The sequence below is a fragment of the Aedes albopictus genome, chromosome 3 (assembly GCF_035046485.1).
Source record: "Aedes albopictus strain Foshan chromosome 3, AalbF5, whole genome shotgun sequence".
NCBI lineage: Eukaryota > Metazoa > Arthropoda > Insecta > Diptera > Culicidae > Aedes > Aedes albopictus.
The window spans coordinates 83,179,204-83,198,412 of record NC_085138.1 but is presented as its reverse complement, the minus strand read 5'-3'; the positions used below and the strand labels follow the sequence as shown (position 1 = coordinate 83,198,412).

The 19,209-nt window shown below is 47.5% G+C and overlaps 1 protein-coding gene across 1 annotated transcript in view; it reads left to right on the top strand.

The window, feature by feature from the left end:
- The window catches only part of LOC134292243 (relaxin receptor 2-like), a 166,462-nt gene that overhangs the window by 65,709 nt on the left and 81,544 nt on the right, over positions 1 to 19,209 (top strand). The window contains exons 10-11 of the mRNA XM_062861234.1: positions 9,840 to 10,025; positions 10,226 to 10,699. Of these exons, the coding sequence (XP_062717218.1) occupies positions 9,840 to 10,025; positions 10,226 to 10,699 (660 nt within the window). The remainder of the gene's footprint in view (positions 1 to 9,839; positions 10,026 to 10,225; positions 10,700 to 19,209) is intronic.

Genomic DNA, 19,209 nt, shown 5'->3' with positions numbered 1-19,209 from the left:
TTCCATAACACCGGACCCAGGATGGAACCTTGCGGGACTCCTGAGGTTATGTGAAAGCACTTCCGACCCACCTCCGTGTCGTAGACTAGTACACGATTCTGAAAGTAACTTCCGAGAATCTTGTACAGGTACTCCGGTATCCCCAGACGCAAGAGCGCATCGGCAATAGCAGACCAGCTGGCGCTATTAAACGCATTCCTTACATCCAGAGTCACTACCGCGCAAAAGCGAATTCCCCTCCTCTTAGGCTCGAGTGCTTTCTCGGCGGTTTTTGTAACCGACAAGATAGCGTCTACGGTGGACCTCCCCTTCCGGAAGCCGTACTGGTTACTCGAAAGACCATTTTCGCCCTCGGTGAACCGCAACATTCTATTGAGGATGATCTTTTCGAGCACCTTCCCCGCCGTGTCAATCAAGCATATTGGTCTATATGCCGACGGGTCTCCGGGTGGTTTCCCCGCCTTTGGCAATAGTACCAGGCTCTGCCTCTTCCAAGCTTCTGGGAAAACTCCCTCGTCCAGGCATTTCTGCATAGCAGACCTGAACATCTCGGGAGCCTCTGCAATAGCTACTTTTAAGGCCAGGTTCGGAACTCCGTCCGGACCTGGGGCCTTACCTACGCTAAGGGACTTAGCTACCCCCGCAAGTTCCACATCGGTGACCCTCTCCTCATCGCCAGCCCCAGTCCCCGGCTGTCCTACGAAAGGAGGCCAAGGACTAGGATCATGACGCGGAAAAAGTCCTCCAATGATCCCCTCCAACATCTCTGGAGATTGCTCTGTAGGAGCCATCACACCTCTCGTCTTGGCCATAACGATCCTGTAGGCGTCACCCCACGGGTTCGTATTGGCACTCTGACAGAGACCCTCAAAGCAGGCCTTTTTGCTTGCTCTTATCTCGGTCTTAAGCGCGGCTTTTGCAGCGGCGAACACCACCCGCCGTTCGTTTCGCTCTTCCTCTGATCGTGCTCGCTGCATCCGCCGCCTAGCCCGTAGGCAGGCGCGGCGCAGGTCCGCAATCGCGTCGGTCCACCAGTAAGCCGGTGGCCTCCCATTTCTAGGGTGGACTCGCCTAGGCATGGTCGCATCACACGCACGTGAGAGCACCGCTACCAGCTCGTCGCCGTCTAAACCGATTAAGTTTCGCTCACGGCGGAGCGCCTCCCTAAATACCCCTTCGTCGAAGTATGATGTCTTCCACCTGCGAGGGCTTGGCCTTGGCCTAGCCGCCTCTTCTTCTATCCGCTGTCTGCTGTTATTGTAGTCGATACTGTAGCGAACCGCCAGGTGGTCGCTGTGAGTGTAGCCATCATCTACTCTCCAGTTCGAACTACTTGTTAGGCCAGGACTGCAAAAGGTCACGTCAATAATTGACTCCGCTCCATTCCGACTAAAGGTACTCTTGGTACCGACATTAGCCAAGTCGACATCTAAGATGGCCAGTGTTTCTAGCAGGATCTGACCCCGCTGGTTCGTGAAACGGCTTCCCCATTCCACGGCCCAGGCATTAAAGTCGCCCGCTATTACCACCGGCCTTCGCCCTGTTAGCACGGTCGTTAAGCGGTCCAGCATTTGCGTGAACTGCTCGATCGGCCACCGCGGAGGCGCATAACAGCTACAGAAGAAGACCCCGTTTACTTTGGCGACCACGAAGCCCTCATAGGTAGTAGACACCAACTCCTGAACGGGGTATTTACCCGTCGTCCATATCGCCGCCATTTTTCTGGTCCCATCCGCGACCCAGTTGCCGTTGTCGGCGGGTACTCGGTATGGGTCCGATATGATGGCGATATCCGTCTCCCACTCAGAAACTGCCTGACAAAGCAGTTGCTGAGCCGCATCACAGTGGTTCAGGTTCAGCTGCGTTACCTGCACTGTGATTTGTTGTTCACTGCGGCTTTCTTGAAGGCCGGGCACCTGGGACCACCCATCGGATGTCTGTTGTTCGAGGATTTCCCGGTACAGATCATGCAGATGGGCGGACTCGTGCAGCTTTGGGCCTTATGACCTTCAGCGCCGCATCGCCTGCACAGTTTGCGCCTGTCGGGGCCTTTGCAGTCCCACGACTTGTGTCCTGGTTCCAGACACCTGAAGCAAACCTCTGGTGGCTCGTGGAATGTCAGGTGACATACACACCAACCCACCTTTATGCTCCCTACTTTAACGGACTTTTTGACGTCCGCCACAGGTAGCTGAACCAAAGCTACCTGTGTCCCTGCTGGCCCTTTCCGTAGCTTAACGGCTGCGGCGGCCACCTGCACATCGCACTGTTGCCGCAGTGCCGTGACGAGCTCTTCCACTTCGGTGATCTCATCGATGTCCTTGACCTTCAGAGTCGCCTCATGTGTCAAAGCCCTCACCTGCACACCCTCACCAAGGACCTCTTCTGCCAGCCTCTTATAGGCGGCGCCCTTGTGCTCCTTCTGGCGCTTCAGCTCCAGGATCATCTCGCCCGTACGAGTACGTCTAATACTGCGTACGTCGGCTCCAAGACCCTCAAGCTTGGCGTCGCTTCGCATCATCTTCAAGACGTCCGAGTACTTGGACTGTTCCGTCTTGATGACGATAGCGTCGCCTTTCTCGCGCTTGGCACCTGCCCTCCTACGCCTTGGCTTGGCGTCCTGCGCTACTACCTGCGGATTCGCCTTCTTCTTCTTCCGCTCTACCTTCGTCCAAGGGGGGTCCTCCCCTTGGATCGCCCTACTCTGTGGCTGTTGAGGGCCCACTAGCGGTCGCAACCCCTTGTTCCCATCGTTCCGGGACGGGCCAGCCTTTTCAGGCCCACCCTTCCCAGCTTTCCGGGAACCCTGGCTGGGGTCCGACCTTCCGGCATTATTACCGACTTTCGGGGTAATGATTCGCCTGGCCTTGCGGGCACCGCCAGACAGCTCCTCGCCTGACGGTTGCCTCGCCCGCTTCTGCGATTGCTTGCCCCGTTTGTCGCGAGCAGTCGCTTCCGCCTTATTTGGACTTCCTGCGAAGGAGAAGGCCTCCGTTTGGGTAAACTTCGGCACTTTCTCATTTGCAGGCTCCGCTGCTGCAGCAGTCAGCAACGCGAGTGCCGCGTGCTCCTGCTTGGCATCGTCGATCGACGCCCTAAGTCGAAGCAAGGCCGTTTTCAGGTCCTTGCTTATGTTCGACTTAGTGGACGCAAAGTCGATGATTTTGCCAAGCTGCTGCTCAGCCACCTCTATTGCGGACCGTCCTTTGGATCCTCGGTTGACGGCCCTCAACAACCACGCTCCGTCCATAACCTCCACCGGCTGGCTTGCCGGGAAGTGGACTGGAGCACCCACGCTTGAGCTGCGTACGCAACTCCCAGCGCCTATCTCCTCACTTCTCCTTGTCGGAGATCTCATCAACCCGCTTCTTGCGAAGGGGTTGATCCCACCACTACTTCCACCTGAATTTTGATTGCTTGATTTGTTTGATTTCATGATTAATCCCACGAGTCGCACGGGAAAGAATGTCCACCACGCCAGAGCCCTGCATTAACGCGGTAAGGGACAGCTTACTGTGGGGGGTGCCCAGGTACCCCACAGGCTCCGTTAAAGATCGAGCATCTTTTTCACCCCCTCGATCACTCATTCCTCAGCACGGGTCGCTTGACACCTTGAATTGGGGTTAGTAGTCCTATTCTTAGCCGGCGACTACGCGGCTGACTCGCAAGCGGGGGGGTGCGTCAGGCCCCAGGACTTTCGTCCCTGCTGCCCCCTCCTCGACTGGAAGCTTGATCGTTGCGATCTGCGTACCTGCTGGGCCTCGCCTGATGTGGATCGATGCGCTTGGCGCGTCCACATTGCACTGCTGTTTAAGAACAGCAGAGAGCTCCTCCGCGGTGGTGATCTCATCCAAGTTCCTGCACTGGATAGTCATCTCCGCACTCAGAATATTCTTTCGTTAAACCTCAACGAATATGTTTCGTAAAACTAGTTTTCGTAAATTGAAAGCAATTTGTGTATAATGTACGGTCCATTCGTACCACCATGCTGAAACAATACAAATGGAGTAGTATCATGTACGAAATCACGAATCCGACACGCGGTAAACTTGCTTATTCGTAGATTTTAGCTCCAGCTGTGTAGAATAAAACAAAACATACAAATGTCAAACTTTTTTACTAACCATGCGTAAAAAGAAAATTTAGCTTCGTAGAATGCAACAAAGTTTTGCAGTCATCACTGACGATTGATTGGATCGCAGAGAAAACAAAGCAACCTGTTTTCATGAGCATATGACGGTGCGTGTGCGAGAAGAGGAAAGGAAACGTGCTCTCGGTTGGAAGTAAAAGTTATTTATAAACAGAACCAAAGTGGAAAGCGTTCTGGTTGTTTTCGGATGGTTTCAACAAGCGCCCACAGATGGGTGGTTAGCACTGTTAGGTATCAATCAGAAGATACGTGATTCGAAGCTTGTGATATCCAAGTGGACGAACGTGTGGTATTTTTTTAAGCACGTTTAATGTCATTCCGACAAAAAAAAAGAGACAGAGAAATGTGTCGGAGCAATTTTGTACGAAAAGAACTCATGCACATTACGAAGCTTTTCGTTGCAGAAAACAACGAATGGCATTTGTAAACATGACGAGCGATTTCGTACAATGAAACAAAATATATTTTCAGTGCGGCGTCAGAGCCCTTACCCGTACCTTGTCACCGAGCACCTCTTGTGCTAGAGCCGTGTAAGAAGAGCCCTTGTTAACGGCATTCTTCTTAAGCTCTAACATCATCTCTCCAGTCCTAGTGCGCCGGATGCTTTTAACATCCGCGCCTAGTCCCGAGAGACGATCCTCACTCCTCATAGCCCGCAGCACATCTGCGTAGCTGTTGCCCTCTGCTTTGAGAACCAGTGCGTCGCCTTTCGTACGCTTACGCGCCGGCTTCGCCTTGGTTTTGCTCAAAACCTTCTCTCTCTCTACACGCCCTCTCTTGCCAACCATAATCCAAGGGTTCACCTTCCCTTGGACCGGTTGGTCACTGCTACCGCTCTTAGCAGCCTCGCCTCGGGGTTTCGGCTCTTTGCCCCGAGCCCGTTTCGCGACCGGCTTGGCGTTGCTCGCACTACGCGGGCGCTTGCCACTCACCCGCCGCTCCTCATCCATCGATCTCGGCCGTTTGGTTTGGGCCGAGATTTTTCCTCTCTCTGCAGCCCCACCAGGCTGCACCTTACTCACACTCTCTGTAAAGGAGCGGTCCGTTTGCGTGGACCTCTCTTCTCTACCCGCACTAGTCGTGTTACGATCGAACAGGAGATCGTACTCCCTCCGGGCCTGGGCGACCGAATCGCGGAGCCTCAGCAGACCTTTTTTAAGGTCTTTGCTGATGTTGTTCCGCCCACTGGTGTATCCGATCAGCTCGTCGAGCTGTTCGGAGACCACCAGCAGCTTCGGAAGTCCATCCCTATTGCGGGTCAGCGCACGCGTGAGCTCTGCTCCACTCATCTGCGTGTCCTCTATTGCCGACCCGACCCTCGGAGTGCCATACTCCGACACTTGCGGGGATTCTACCCTCGACGCCTGCGTTGGTGATCTGACCAGTCCGCTTTTCGCGAACGGGTTGATCACCTCACCTTCCACATTCTCTGATTCCCTAATTAAATACGTTTCCATCTCTACTGTAAGGGTCCCCCTTAGAGCCGCTATCCCTCACTGCCACTGAAGTAGTCGCCCAAGGATCCCGGTGGTTATCTATGCAAGCAGGGAGGCCACCCACGGGTTGGCACAGGCCCTTATGGGACCTGAGCTCAGAGCCAGGATCAGCGCAAATCAGGATACTTCAACTGAACCTACCTCCACCCAGTTAGTTTCCTAAGCTGGATACAGATCGGGAACGTACTCTAAGGAACGTACTTGCCAAGGTTTTATGGGACGGAAGGCGGCTCCGACATTAGCCCATCCGTCGTTTCAGGTCAGTGTCACCCGGCCCTACTAAGAGGATAGAATGCCGTCACCACCAGCACTCCTCTACTCCGCGGTCCTCTTAGAGTGTACCATCTCATTGACCAGTATCGTCGCGCGCCAGTATATCGTCATCAGGAGCTTACTGACATTGCTCCTGATGTGCCCGAGGCATCCCTGACTAGGCTATGGCACTTTGGAAGCGGTGCCGGTTCGCTTGAACAGAGTTGATGCTTTCGGATGTGTGGTATTTCTGAAGAGGCCCAGCAGAGCCCACTGCTGAACCCCCGCCACGCCTAGGCAAACTCCGCTTGAACAGTTCGTGTGCAGCGCACATGATGCTCGGTCACCTTGCGATGCCAAAGGTGGTGAGTCCTCACTGATGTTAGAACATGCTTCGCCTAAGAAACGCCATCTTAAGCTCCCAGCAGTCACGGACTGCTATTGAGGTTTGCAAAGAGTGAACGAGGTGGGAGTCCTCATCGTATTACATAACACGTGCGTCGTGAATGTGTATTAGAGTGGGTCATCGTTTATATGGAAAAATGAAAAATTCAATGGTATCCCATCAGATCAAAGCTTTTTTGATCCCATTTCAGGACCCAAATAAGTGTACAAAATTTGGGCACGATCGGTTTTGTCTACGTTTTGCGCATCGCGTTTGAAGTTTGTATGGGGTTTTACATGAGAAAACACACTTTTTTGCATTTCTCTCATAATAAGCTCGATTTTTTCTAAAACCGTGTAACCAATAAAAAGAAAACATAGTCTAGGGTGTCCTGAAAAACTTTGTCGAAGACCGCGAAGTGATCTGATGCTTATGAAAAAAGTTATAGCGTTGGCATTACTTGGCGAAACAGCATGATTTTGTTGCTATTGTTATTCCTTTACATGTTAAAACATAAACACATGCATGCGGTTCGTTGGTTATAACTATTTTCACAAGCATCGGATCGCTTTGTGGTCTTCAACAAAGTTTTTCAGAACACCCTAGGCTATCATTTTACAGTATCGGTTAAAAAGTTTCAGACAAACTTTTTCAACTTATGGCTCAAATGCAAAAAAGTATGTTTTCCCATACAAAATCCCATACAAATTTCAATTGCAATGCGCAAAGTGTAGACACAACCGATCGTACTCAAATTTTGCACAGATACTCAGGACCCGAAACGGAACCAAAAAAGCTTTGATCTGAGAAAACGATTCCGATGACCCACACTAATGTGTATATTTGCGACATTTTATCGGTCATCAATAGTTTTCATTCTTCCGCCATAACGTCTATACGGTTTAATGCAGACGTCACGGCTTTTTAATGTTAACATGCGGATGATGTACAAGTTTGAATGCAAGTTGTTCAAGGAAAAGGTTAAATCTTAGCTGAGCTGTTGATTTTTTTTTCATAAATACAAATTTACAAATTTATCTATATAGTTATAGGGGGGGGGGGGGGGGGCAAGATGGGTCACCCAAAAAAATGGATTCTCTGTTCTCTACCACGACTTTTAGACACACTAGTCAACTATGATATAAAATGATAGAAAGGTCATAAGATCTCAAGAACTGGTTCCTGACAAGCAATTTTCAAACCATGACATGAGTTTCTGAAGAAATCCCGAAAGCAGCTTCTAAACCAATTCCAGAAGAACTTCCCGGAGGAGTTCCCCCAAGTAACCAAAAGTTCACATAAAAGGGTACTTTATAAGCTAAGCAGGTTGTTCGAGGTTGCTCATTCGCCCTCTAAGCAGCTTCATTTTTAAGTTTTTTTGGAACTTGAAAGTTCACATAAGCACGCTGGATAGCCTTCTAAGCAGCTTCTGGTAGAACTTTGACAAAATTCATGCAGAAACAAAAATGTTGATGATTAACCTGGGCTTGTTAGGGGAATATCTGTAAATAAAAAGAAAATCGGGTTAAGTACGGTTCCTTTGAATTCCACTAAGAATTTGCATCCTTTGACAGATACGTATTTCGACCTCAACTGTAAGGTCGTCTTCAGTGTCTTGTACTTGAATCGACTGCTCGGGTCGAGTCAGAGCAGTCGAGTCAAGTACAAGACACTGAAGACGACCTTACAGTTGAGGTCGAAATACGTATCTATCAAAGGATGCAAATTCTTAGTGGAATTCAAAGGAACCGTACTTAACCCGATTTTCTTTTTTATTTAACAAAAATGTGTTTTTTTCAATTCTGGTAATTATATTTTCACACATGTCGCTGCTATGTAGATTTGAACTGGATCCTCCTGCGTGATAGCCTGCCGACTTACCGCTGCGCTGCTGAAGACACTTGACAAAGTCAAGCCAACTTCAATACTGTACAAATGTGCAATATTTGCTGCCGACAGGAAATCGGTTCAAGTCAGACTTTACCTGCTGTTCACTCAATCGTAACTGTAGTACTGTGGTACAGCGTAGGGTTTGCACGCAGCGACTATCAGTTCGAATACGATGGGTGGACCTTTCTTTTTGCTTAAGCCTAGTCTTCATTGATTTGACAAATTCATATTTGTTATTTATCTTTTATTCGTGTATGCTTAAGCAGTTGTTTTCTGTAAAAGAAATAAATTTAATCTTCATTGAAACACAATGCTACTGAACTGAACTTCTATGAACTTGAAAGTTCCGAAAAAGTTCCGACATAGCATCTTAAGCAGCTTTAAAGTTCCGCAAAGTTCAGATAAAGTTCCGAATGGAACTTTCTGGCTGCTTAAGAGGCTAACAATTAGCCTTGCCGAAACTTGTGACTTGTATCAGAGGGTCTCAGGATGTACTTAAAGGTTTCAGGGTGACTACGCGGGACGTTTTAGTGGGTTTTAGTGAATACCAGGGGCTTTCAGAAGATCTCCGGGGATTCCAGGGAGTTTCAGTGGCTAGGGGTTCCAAGAGAATTCAGGGATCCCATGTGATTCCAAGGAGTCTCAAGGGCGAATCAAAGACATTTAACTCTATCGAGTGTGGCCGTTATGCACACTTTTTGCTGCGTATGCAATGTGGTAGGCTATCGTTTTTCAACGACGGATGTTTATGCTCGCGAAGCATAACACCAGTCGTCTGAGTTCGACTTCCACTTCTACCGCATTACATAGGCGTAGTCAGGGGTGCATCCACCACAGTCTCATGGAGTACCTGGTCCAGATCCTGGAAGTGTCGAGGGGTCTCAAGGATATTCCACAAGGTCATGGGATCTCGAGGGCGTTCAAGGCAGAACCCTTTGAAACCCCTTGAAACTCTATGAAACACCCCTGAAATATCTTGGAACGCCCCTTAACCTCCTTAAGGTTGCAAGATTCGTCATTGACATAACAGTCATCATCAAAAATTCGAAATCAGTTTTCTCGCTTAAAACTTGAATGTACTCCATTCTGCACCCACAATACAGTGAATACATTTTCATTGCGGAAATTTTAAATTTGAACGAGAAAACTGCTTTTGAAAAGGTTCCAGTTTATTATTGATAAAATTATATATTTGAATCTCATTACCGTAGCAATTTTTTGAATGTCATACTGATATTGTTATACCATGGCTAGTTGCAATGTGAATCGTTTTTATTCTATAGACAGTTTATGTATTGCGCAATTTTTAAGTAAGTCTTCCCAACTATGATACTCCTTTCTTGTCCTCTCCGTGATTAGTTTGAGCTTGCCTCTCAAACGCCATTAAGTACCGAAAGACATGCCAAGCAGGACAACCCGGAAAAGTTTAATTAAAAATTTCATTTTATCGGAACGACATACCACCTGCTACTTCCCGAAATCGAGCCAAAACAGTTTGAAAGCCGAAAAAATAAGGGCACGTGTCCGCGTTTGGCATTTTTTATTTTATGTGCATCACCCGCCTCGGCAATGAACATTATCTCATTAAAGACCCTTTTTTTCGACACCACATTTTGTGAGTCTAACCAGCCGAGCTTTAAATTAGATTTTTCTTCCCTCATTTCAGCGTATGGATTATGGCTGCGGTTGGAATCATCGGTAATTTGCTGGTCCTGTTCGGGCGCTATATGGTCGGAACCAGGAGTAGCCAAGCGCACGCCGAGCACTCGCTGTACCTGAGGCACCTGGCCGCCAGCGATCTTATGATGGGAATCTATTTGGCAATTATTGCCACGGCCGACATTATGTTCCGGTAGGTGGTGATTCTTTATGATGCGATAATTAACGGTTAACGATTTGAGTGAGATCTTTAGGTTTAAAGTGCCAAAAATAGCTTCAATGAGGAACAGTATGAAGTGATCCCATCTCTTAAAGCAAACTCCTATTTTCTATGAAATCAAATCACGCCGACAGGAAATAATTGAATCCGATTTTCCCCCATGTCACCCGCAGAGGCCAGTACCTGCTGTACGAGGAGGAATGGCGAGCGAGTGGGTTGTGTGCCTTCAGCGGTTTTCTCAGCACCCTGAGCTGTCAGTCGTCCACGCTGCTCCTGACGTTGGTCACTTGGGATCGATTGATTTCGGTCACCCGTCCACTGTACCAGCGGTCCGGCAGTAAAACCCGAGTCATCCTGCGGTTGGCACTGCTCTGGGGAGTGGCAGCTTCGGCGGCGGCGGCTCCCCTCTCGGCCACCGACTACTTCGGACCGCAGTTCTACGGAACCAACGGGGTGTGCCTTTCGATTCACATCCACGACCCGTACGCCATGGGCTGGGAGTACTCGGCCGGGCTGTTCATCCTCGTTAATACGTTCTCGTTGCTGTTCATCGGGACGTCCTACCTGCGGATGCTGCAAGCCATCCGGGTTTCGAGGAACGAAACTCGAAACACGCTCAACTGCCGGGAGAAGATTGTGGCGCGAAGGTAAGTTCTTGACTTCGAGAGTGATAGATGCGGGTTTTGAAGATTTTGTGCAAATAACACGGAGGGAATAACTCATTGCTGTTTTTCAAGGAAAATGTTTATCAAAAAAATGAAAGAAAGCTAAGAAGCTTAGCCTTCAGTTACCCAACTAACACGAAGTCGTATATGATGTTGTATAGGATGCTGAACTGGAGGCCACATGCGTACATGCTTCCATTTAACCGTGTGAAAAGTGTACGCATATCGCCTCCACTTTAGCATCCTGTTCAATAGCATATACGATCGTGTGTTGACTGGGTAGGTACATACTCACACAGGATCATACACATGTTTCATCAATTTCCACTTGAAATCTAACTAAAATTTCCTCAAACCTTTTGAAACCTCTCTGGAATTTCCTGAACCTCCGGAAACCCATCTCAAACTCCCTGAAACACTCTGAAAGACTGAAGTCTCCTAGCCTCCTGGAAACCCTTCTGAAACATTACTAGAATCCCTTGAAATTCATCTATAACTCCTCTGAAACTACCTTAAACCCCCTGAACCCTATTAATTCGTCTTTCTCCTGTAGCCTCCAAAACCACTTTAAACCCCTGTTTCGGATAGGTGTTAAAGGTGTAAATCACGTCTTTCCAGCAGCAAAGCAGCTTCAAGCTGTAATTGTATTTGTGTTAGGTTAAAATCAGTTCTATTATACAAAGTAAGTGACTTACATTTCGTGTCCTTCTTAAATCAATCCGAAACACTTCGAACTCCGTATCGCATGAAACTGCATGAATCTTATCTAAGTTTAACAAGTTTTGTTTATAAGTTATATATAATTGTACTCAACTGAATTCAAGTATTACTTACAAATGATTGCACTAAGTAAACAAAGAAAGTGCACGTTTTACGACTTCGTACTACTTAGCCTTAGAATCTACAAATTAATAAAATTCCATTTAGCAATTGGGTATAAATTTTAGGGTACACAATTTACGAACAACTTATTCCAATTTCTCCTCGATAATTCAGCCCACAGAAGATGTGAAATACAGAGAAATTAAAATCTTCGTAGCGAAAAGAACTCAATAATTTTCTAATTACGGTGCACTTTTTCTCTAGCATCTCCCACCGAAAATGTCAACGTTCATTCCTCTTTGGCAGACCCAAGCCGTCAGATCGTATGTCATCCGCATTGACAGGCACGGGTGATACGGAACTCACCATGCCTTGACTGCCCTCACGCTCAGAAAACCGTTCTGATAAACGTGAACAAACAAACGCAAATATGAGAACAAGCAAATATACACCGTGAACTGGAACTAGTTCCAGCTGTCAATATGGGCGTTCTAGAAACCGTGACATCTAGTTCACGGTGTACATTTCTTATTGTTGTTATCGTTGCTATGCATAGTTCCCGTTGCCGTGACTGTTAGTGCACGTATATCGGAACGGATTTTTTTGCGTGCTGTTGTTCTTTTACATTCCCCCTCCCGTGTAGTTCCGGGGATCTCCCGTCATCAGGCTGCTTCCGGTTTGGACGGACATCTATCAGCGCTAACTTGATGGCCGGCCTCGACAAGATCCCGTCATTAGTCTGCACAACAGCCCTCCGAACTTGTCCATCCTTTCCTTGAAACACCTCAATTTTTCGTCCTCGCAGTCATCTGTTTCGCTTATTCTCATCGACCACAAACATTACATCTGCAGGTTGCAATGGTTTCGTAGGCTGGATCCACTTAGTGCGCTGGGTCAACGTTGGCAGATACTCACGCACCCACCGTTTCCAAATCAGGTCCGTTAAGTATTGTGTCAACTTCCAACTGTTCCGCAATGTTGATCCTTCCACCGAAAACGCTGTCCTGGGTTGTACGACTCCCTGATTACCGTAGAGAAGGAAGTGGTTCGGTGTAAGTGCTTCCTGATCTGCGTCGTCTATCGGGATGTAGGTCAGCGGGCGTGAATTGACGATGGCTTCAGCTTCTAAAACCATGGTCTCCAACACCTCATCGCCAGGACGGCGAGTGTGTTCTTCGATGACCACCATTGTCACCTTGACGGAGCGGACCATCTGCTCCCAACAGCCGCCCATATGTGGTGCAGATGGCGGGTTGAAATAATAGCACTAGTTTACAGCATTTTTGAACTCGGTAAGCTGATGATCATTTTTGGTGTAGAATCATGCCCTGAATTCGAAAACGCGAAGGAAAAAAATTACAGTAGAGTGGAAATTTTTTCGATTTCCCATACAACGTTGATGATTTGAAATCGAGTTTTGTTCTATTTTTAAGCAAAGTCGCTCACTTCAAACATCTCATTCTTCGTAATCAATGCTCCGATTGAGCTGAAATTTTTACTGTAACTCGCCTACATATGATATGTCAAATAAACGTCGAGAAAGCATTTTTAAGTTGGTTTTTTCTTATTGAAAAAAATACATTTCTACAAAAAATTTTGGGAATTTTGCTAAAATTTAAGAAGATCGTCCCCAAAACTCGCCAATATCTTGAATTTCATCAATCTGACGCAAAACCTGTATTCAGATGATCGAATGGTATTGTATTCAGCTTTCAATTTATGGAAAAAGATTTAAAATTGGTTGAACAAAACGTAATATATTTGAATTTTAGTAAATTACATATTTTGAAAAGTTACAAAACTCGATATTGAGGTAAAACTCAAAAACTGTTCTACTTTAATTTTTTTGAAGGTCGGTTTCGAAATCAGCACTAAATTGTGCTTGAAAAATTTTGGTCATTGACAGAAGTTCACGACTTTCGTTTTATTTTGTAAACTTGTGTAGGTAGTTCTGGTGTTTGTTTTGGCTCGAGCTTGACTGTCTTCTGCAGACTCGATAGGAGTGGTCACCGCAGCATCCTCAATAGCGAAGTACTGCTTCATCAAATCATGAAGCTCACGGTTCCCAATGTCTTGCTCCTCTGTGTGTAGATATACTCGCTCTATAGCTGAACCATCTCCAGACGTCTGCTTGCCGTATACGCACCAGCCTAATCGAGTCTCAATTACAACTGGGTCGTTTGATTTGCCCTCTCGTACCTTCAATGCAGTTAGCAGCTGTGCATGTTCAATGCCGATGATGATTCTCGGCACGACGTTGACATAACTGCGCAGCGGAAGGCCACGTAGGTGTGGGTAGATCTTTATCAGCTCTTCGTAGTCGAACGTTTGCCCTTGCAGTTGAAGCTTCTGGACTGTACGTACGTTGCTCAACTTGTACTGACTCTTCATCCCGCCACCGGATATGTTCACCGATAGGCGTTGCGAACCCTTTTCCTCTCGTGAAATATTTCCCGTCCATCCTAGCCAAAGCGACTCAGCTGGCCCGGCGATATCCAAGTCCGCTGCCAGTCCGGCTTCCATAAGCGTTGTTTGACATCCATCATCAAGAAAGGCGAACGTTTCCACCTGTTTTCCATTTCTTTCGAGTGTCACCGGCAAATAACGGAACAGGCAAAAGTTCAACGCTGAATGGTGATTCTGCTGGATGATATTCGTTCCGCTTGGACCCGATTTTCTTTCGGACCCCGCTTGCTTAGTCGTTGACTCCATAGTGCCCCGCGAATGCAACAGTGCATGGTGACGCATCCGGCAACCGTCGACTCCACACTCCTTTCCTGAACGACATGGCCACTTTTGATGCGGAATCAGACACGTTCTGCATAAACCTTTCGACCGCATTGCTTTCCACCTGCCATCTACATCCAACGACTTAACGGACATATGACTACTTCGTGCTCCTCGTTTGAGCAATAGTGGCACGATCTCCTCGTTCCGGCTTGCTCGCCTTGTGTCTGCTCGTGTACGTACAGTTGCTGCTTTTCCTTCCCTACATGGTTCGGTCTAGGCTGGTGAAGAGGGGCATCCGTTGTTGGAAGAGTCACGTCTGAGGCCGTATTTACAAGCTCAGTCATGAATTCCCCGAATGTTGCAAGATTGACTTCCGCTTGTGATCGTTTGTACCACGACCACTGCATTTTCATCGATGACGGAAGCTTTTCCACTAACTCGTGAAGTAGCACGGGATTACGAAGATAGTCCATCAACTGCGCGATGAACATGTGATCGACCAAGTTCCGTACGGCCATTCCAAACGTGATGACCGACTGTAGATTCTCGGTTCTCGGTGGTGGTACACTGCGCAGTCTTCGTAGGAGTGTGTGGATGAGAACCTCCGGTCGCCCATATAGCTTACGCAAAGTTTCCATCACATGTGGTACCGACTCCGGCATCAACAGACGGCTCTTCACTGAATCCAGCGCATGCCCTTTCAGGCATCGTTGAAGCCTGGCTAGGTTTTCCGCATCGGTGAACCCACATGCTGTCGTAGAGTTGTAGAAGGAACCTGAAAACAGCGGCCAGTCTTGTGGATCACCGGAAAAGTTTGGCAACTCGCGTGGTATCACCTGCCTCGCTGCTAACTGCGCGCTACTGGGCGCAGGCTGAAGCGACACTCCAACTTGTGGCCTACTAAACTGCTGAATGCCTGCCGGATTTGGCTGCAACACGGCTGCACTTGCGCCGCCGATCGGCTCTGCTGCGCTGACTATCGGCACTTGCTGTTCGACGTCTAGATTGAAATCGGATATTGATGGCGGTAGAACTGACAAAGTTGCGTTTTGTATGTTAACACCTGATAACACTTCCGGAGCTACTGTAGAGACACCGACGAGCGAAGGAACGAACGTATTTCGCGGAACTAGCTTGGCTGATTGCCCATGACAAGTTCCCACACCTTGACAATTTGGACAGAATGTATTTTGATGACCACTGGGTACAAATGGAGGAATGTACCCTGAAAAGGTGACTCTTGTCTCAGCGCATGTCGATTTCACCTTACAATTTTCAGAGATATCGTTAACATGCGGTATTTTGGACGACGCATACAAAGGGAAAGGCTGCCCTCCCACGTTCGATGCTACTAAACATGACGGTAGTAATTTGTACCCCTGACTGTCCTCAAGATAATTAGGGTGGTCTATATGCTGCGATATACTATTTCGAGGGTCGTCTACTACTACTATTTTGTGCGTTTTACCTGCCTGAGGTGTTGATGTCGATGTTGGAACCTTTCTCTGCAGCCCAGAAGTTGAGGGTGCGCACTCTGGTATATGCGCTGCTGCCACCGAGGTGATAAGGCCAGGCTGATGCACTTCTCCGGGTTGCGGGATGACTGTATTGATTGCCGGATCGGTCGCCACAGTTTGGCCGTCTCGGCCGTCGTTGAGCCAGTCTTCGACCTTTTTCCTGCTAGCCCGACTGCTCAGCTTACTACGCCTGCTCTCGTTGTCATCGTCCAGGATAAGTTCCAGTTTTTGTTGGAGAAACGCGTCGTCTTCCTCAACACGCCTTCTCCTTATCTCGTCCTCCTCCGCGCGTTGTTTCAGCTTCAAGGCACGTTGTTCTTCCAGCTGTTGCAGAATAAGTTCCCGTCGAGCTCTACTACTAGCCGAACTCCTTACCGACTTGCTAGCGTGATTGCTAGATACTTCTCCAGTGTCGTCCTTCACGCAACGACGGCTGCACTTCCAAGTCCTGTCCGGGTTGAGATTCGTATCCGTCTCACCTACACAACCGGTATGGAACCAGACGTCGCACATATCGCATCCGACCATCTGTCCAATCGAACCGCCGGACGAACATTTCCCGCATACTTTTGCGGGCTGCATCATCGTTGCTAGTACTGCTTACTTCGCAGTACTTTTACCACTGCCGTATACTACACGGCCGATCCAGATAGCTTGGCCGCTTACTCCGCAGCTCCCCTATCGATCTTCGGTACCAGAAATCTTGAAGTTTGTTTCGGATAGGTGTTAAAGGTGTAAATCACGTCTTTCCAGCAGCAAAGCAGCTTCAAGCTGTAATTGTATTTGTGTTAGGTTAAAGTCAGTTCTATTATACAAAGTAAGTGACTTACATTTCGTGTCCTTCTTAAATCAATCCGAAACACTTCGAACTCCGTATCGCATGAAACTGCATGAATCTTATTTAAGTTTAACAAGTTTTGTTTATAAGTTATATATAATTGTACTCAACTGAATTCAAGTATTACTTACAAATGATTGCACTAAGTAAACAAAGAAAGTGCACGTTTTACGACTTCGTACTACTTAGCCTTAGAATCTACAAATTAATAAAAATCCATTTAGCAATTGGGTATAAATTTTAGGGTACACAATTTACGATTAACTTATTCCAATTTCTCCTCGATAATTCAGCCCACAGAAGATGTGAAATACAGAGAAATTAAAATCTTCGTAGCGAAAAGAACTCAATAATTTTCTAATTACGGTGCACTTTTTCTCTAGCATCTCCCACCGAAAATGTCAACGTTCATTCCTCTTTGGCAGACCCAAGCCGTCAGATCGTATGTCATCCGCATTGACAGGCACGGGTGATACGGAACTCACCATGCCTTGACTGCCCTGTTGTTCTTTTACAACCCCTTCTGCAGTCCTTGGAAATGCGTTGAGTCTCATTTGAACTCCATTTCCCTGAAACACAGAAAACTCCTGTGGAAACCATTGAAACACCCTGGAAGCCCTTTGAAACCACATTGGAAGCTAAAATTTCCTTGAAGCTTTTTAAAACGAACCATAACCCCGAAGGGCCTTGGAACATCCTGGAATCACCTAAAGTTTCCCGAATCCCCTCCGAAGTCTCCTGAAATCCTTCTGACACTCCCTGAAACTCCTTCCGAATCTTCTCTTAACAAAGTATGGCCCTTTGAAACTCCGCGTAGGGGATTCCTCCAAAAGTTTTACTGGGATCTCATCAACAGCTATTTGTGGCATTCTTCAAAGAGTTCCTTTTGGCATTCTTTGAGAAAATTCTTCTGAAAAACCTCCGAAAATTTCTCCAACAGCTCCATACTTAGATTCTTACGGTAGTGTGTTCTGATACTTCTATTGTTAAAATCTTTCAAGAGCTTTTGCTGAAATCTCTTTAGTACATATATGCATTGGAACTCCTCCAGGATTTCTTATTGTTATTCCTCCAAGAGAAGTTCCTTCCAAAATAGTGGGTATGAAGGTTTCCCTTCTCCTGTTGAGAATCAAGAAAGAAATCTATTTAGTAAACCTTCAGGAGATTTTTATGAGATTCCTTCAGGACTATTTGTTAAGTTTTCTTCGGTAGTATCTTTTGGGAATCTTCTTGAATTTCCTTCTAGGATTCCTTTAGGGGTTTCTGGAGAATTCCTTGATTGAGTTCGTGGATTTAAGTCTAAATTCTTGTTGGAATCCCTTTAGAAGTTTCTGATGGATTTCCTGGAAAACACATACGGGAAGCTGAAAGAATGCATCCAAGGTAGAATGACGAGAAAGATCTTCTTGACGAAATCCCCGGCAGAAATCCAAGATGGCATTGCTCATGTTTGCGCACATAGAGGTCCGCGGTGATATCGTCACTAATAAACACTTGTTTCGCGGGTCAAAGTGAACAACTTTATTCGCGGAAACAAACGCAGGGAACGTAGTACCGGGTACGGCGGTGGTATATTTCTAACTACTATTTACACTTTCTGCTGCCTCTATCCCGCAGAGATGGATAGGGAGCGGGAGCGAACCGATCGTGAAGCGATCGGTAGCCGTACACATACGGACAATAGCATGCGACGGTCAGCTGTTGCTGGTGATAGCAAACGACAGAATGAGTGACCACGCGCTAGGGTTGATCTTTGGATTCCTGGTACATCGATCAACGACGCACTTCTTCAGGATTCTCCAGCGGTCGTCCTTGACCACGGGGGGAGAGGATCTTCACGCGTTGCTGCAGATAAGAGGGTGCTTTTTAAACTGAATTTGTGAACAGTAAAAACACTTGCCTGGAACGGAGGCCCTTGCGGCCGAGGGTCTCCTGACGGTTGCGGTGAGCTCCTACCGCTTCGAGGGTGTTACGAGGGTAGTCACAGTGCCGATCGTGGAGTTGGCCAAACTCCAACTGACGCTAGGAATTACTGGATCATAGGTGGGTGTCAGGATGCACCTCGACGAGACGAAAAGATAAGCTTCGGTTGAGTCGGTGGACCCAGAAACAAATGGAATGGGGAGCCTCAATTGGACAGACGGACATCAACACAGCTACCATCACCAACGCATGCAGATACCTCAAACTTAGAGACAAGGACTGGTTGACTTCAGAGGTTGGAATGTCCCGGAGATCCGGGACCGGGTAGAACAGCGGCTATGGGGTATGAAACTTCGATTATTTTTTGGAATTTCTGATAAATACAAAAACTTACTGGAGTGCGGAGGCCACAAAGGACCTCCGCGGGTGCCGATGCACCACCGGTGGAGGCGAGTTATGCGTCTTCGTTGGAAGACTCCACGTTGTCCCTGATCGGGACCACTTCTATCACTCGGATGTTTCCGTCCGAGCCTCGGAACACCTCAGTAACACGGCCGAGGTTCCACTTCAATAACTGAAGCTGTTCGTCCATCAACAAGACTATTATCCCACCTACGATTTTGTCACGTTGTTGCCTTGTCCACTTTGTCCAGAGTGCAACT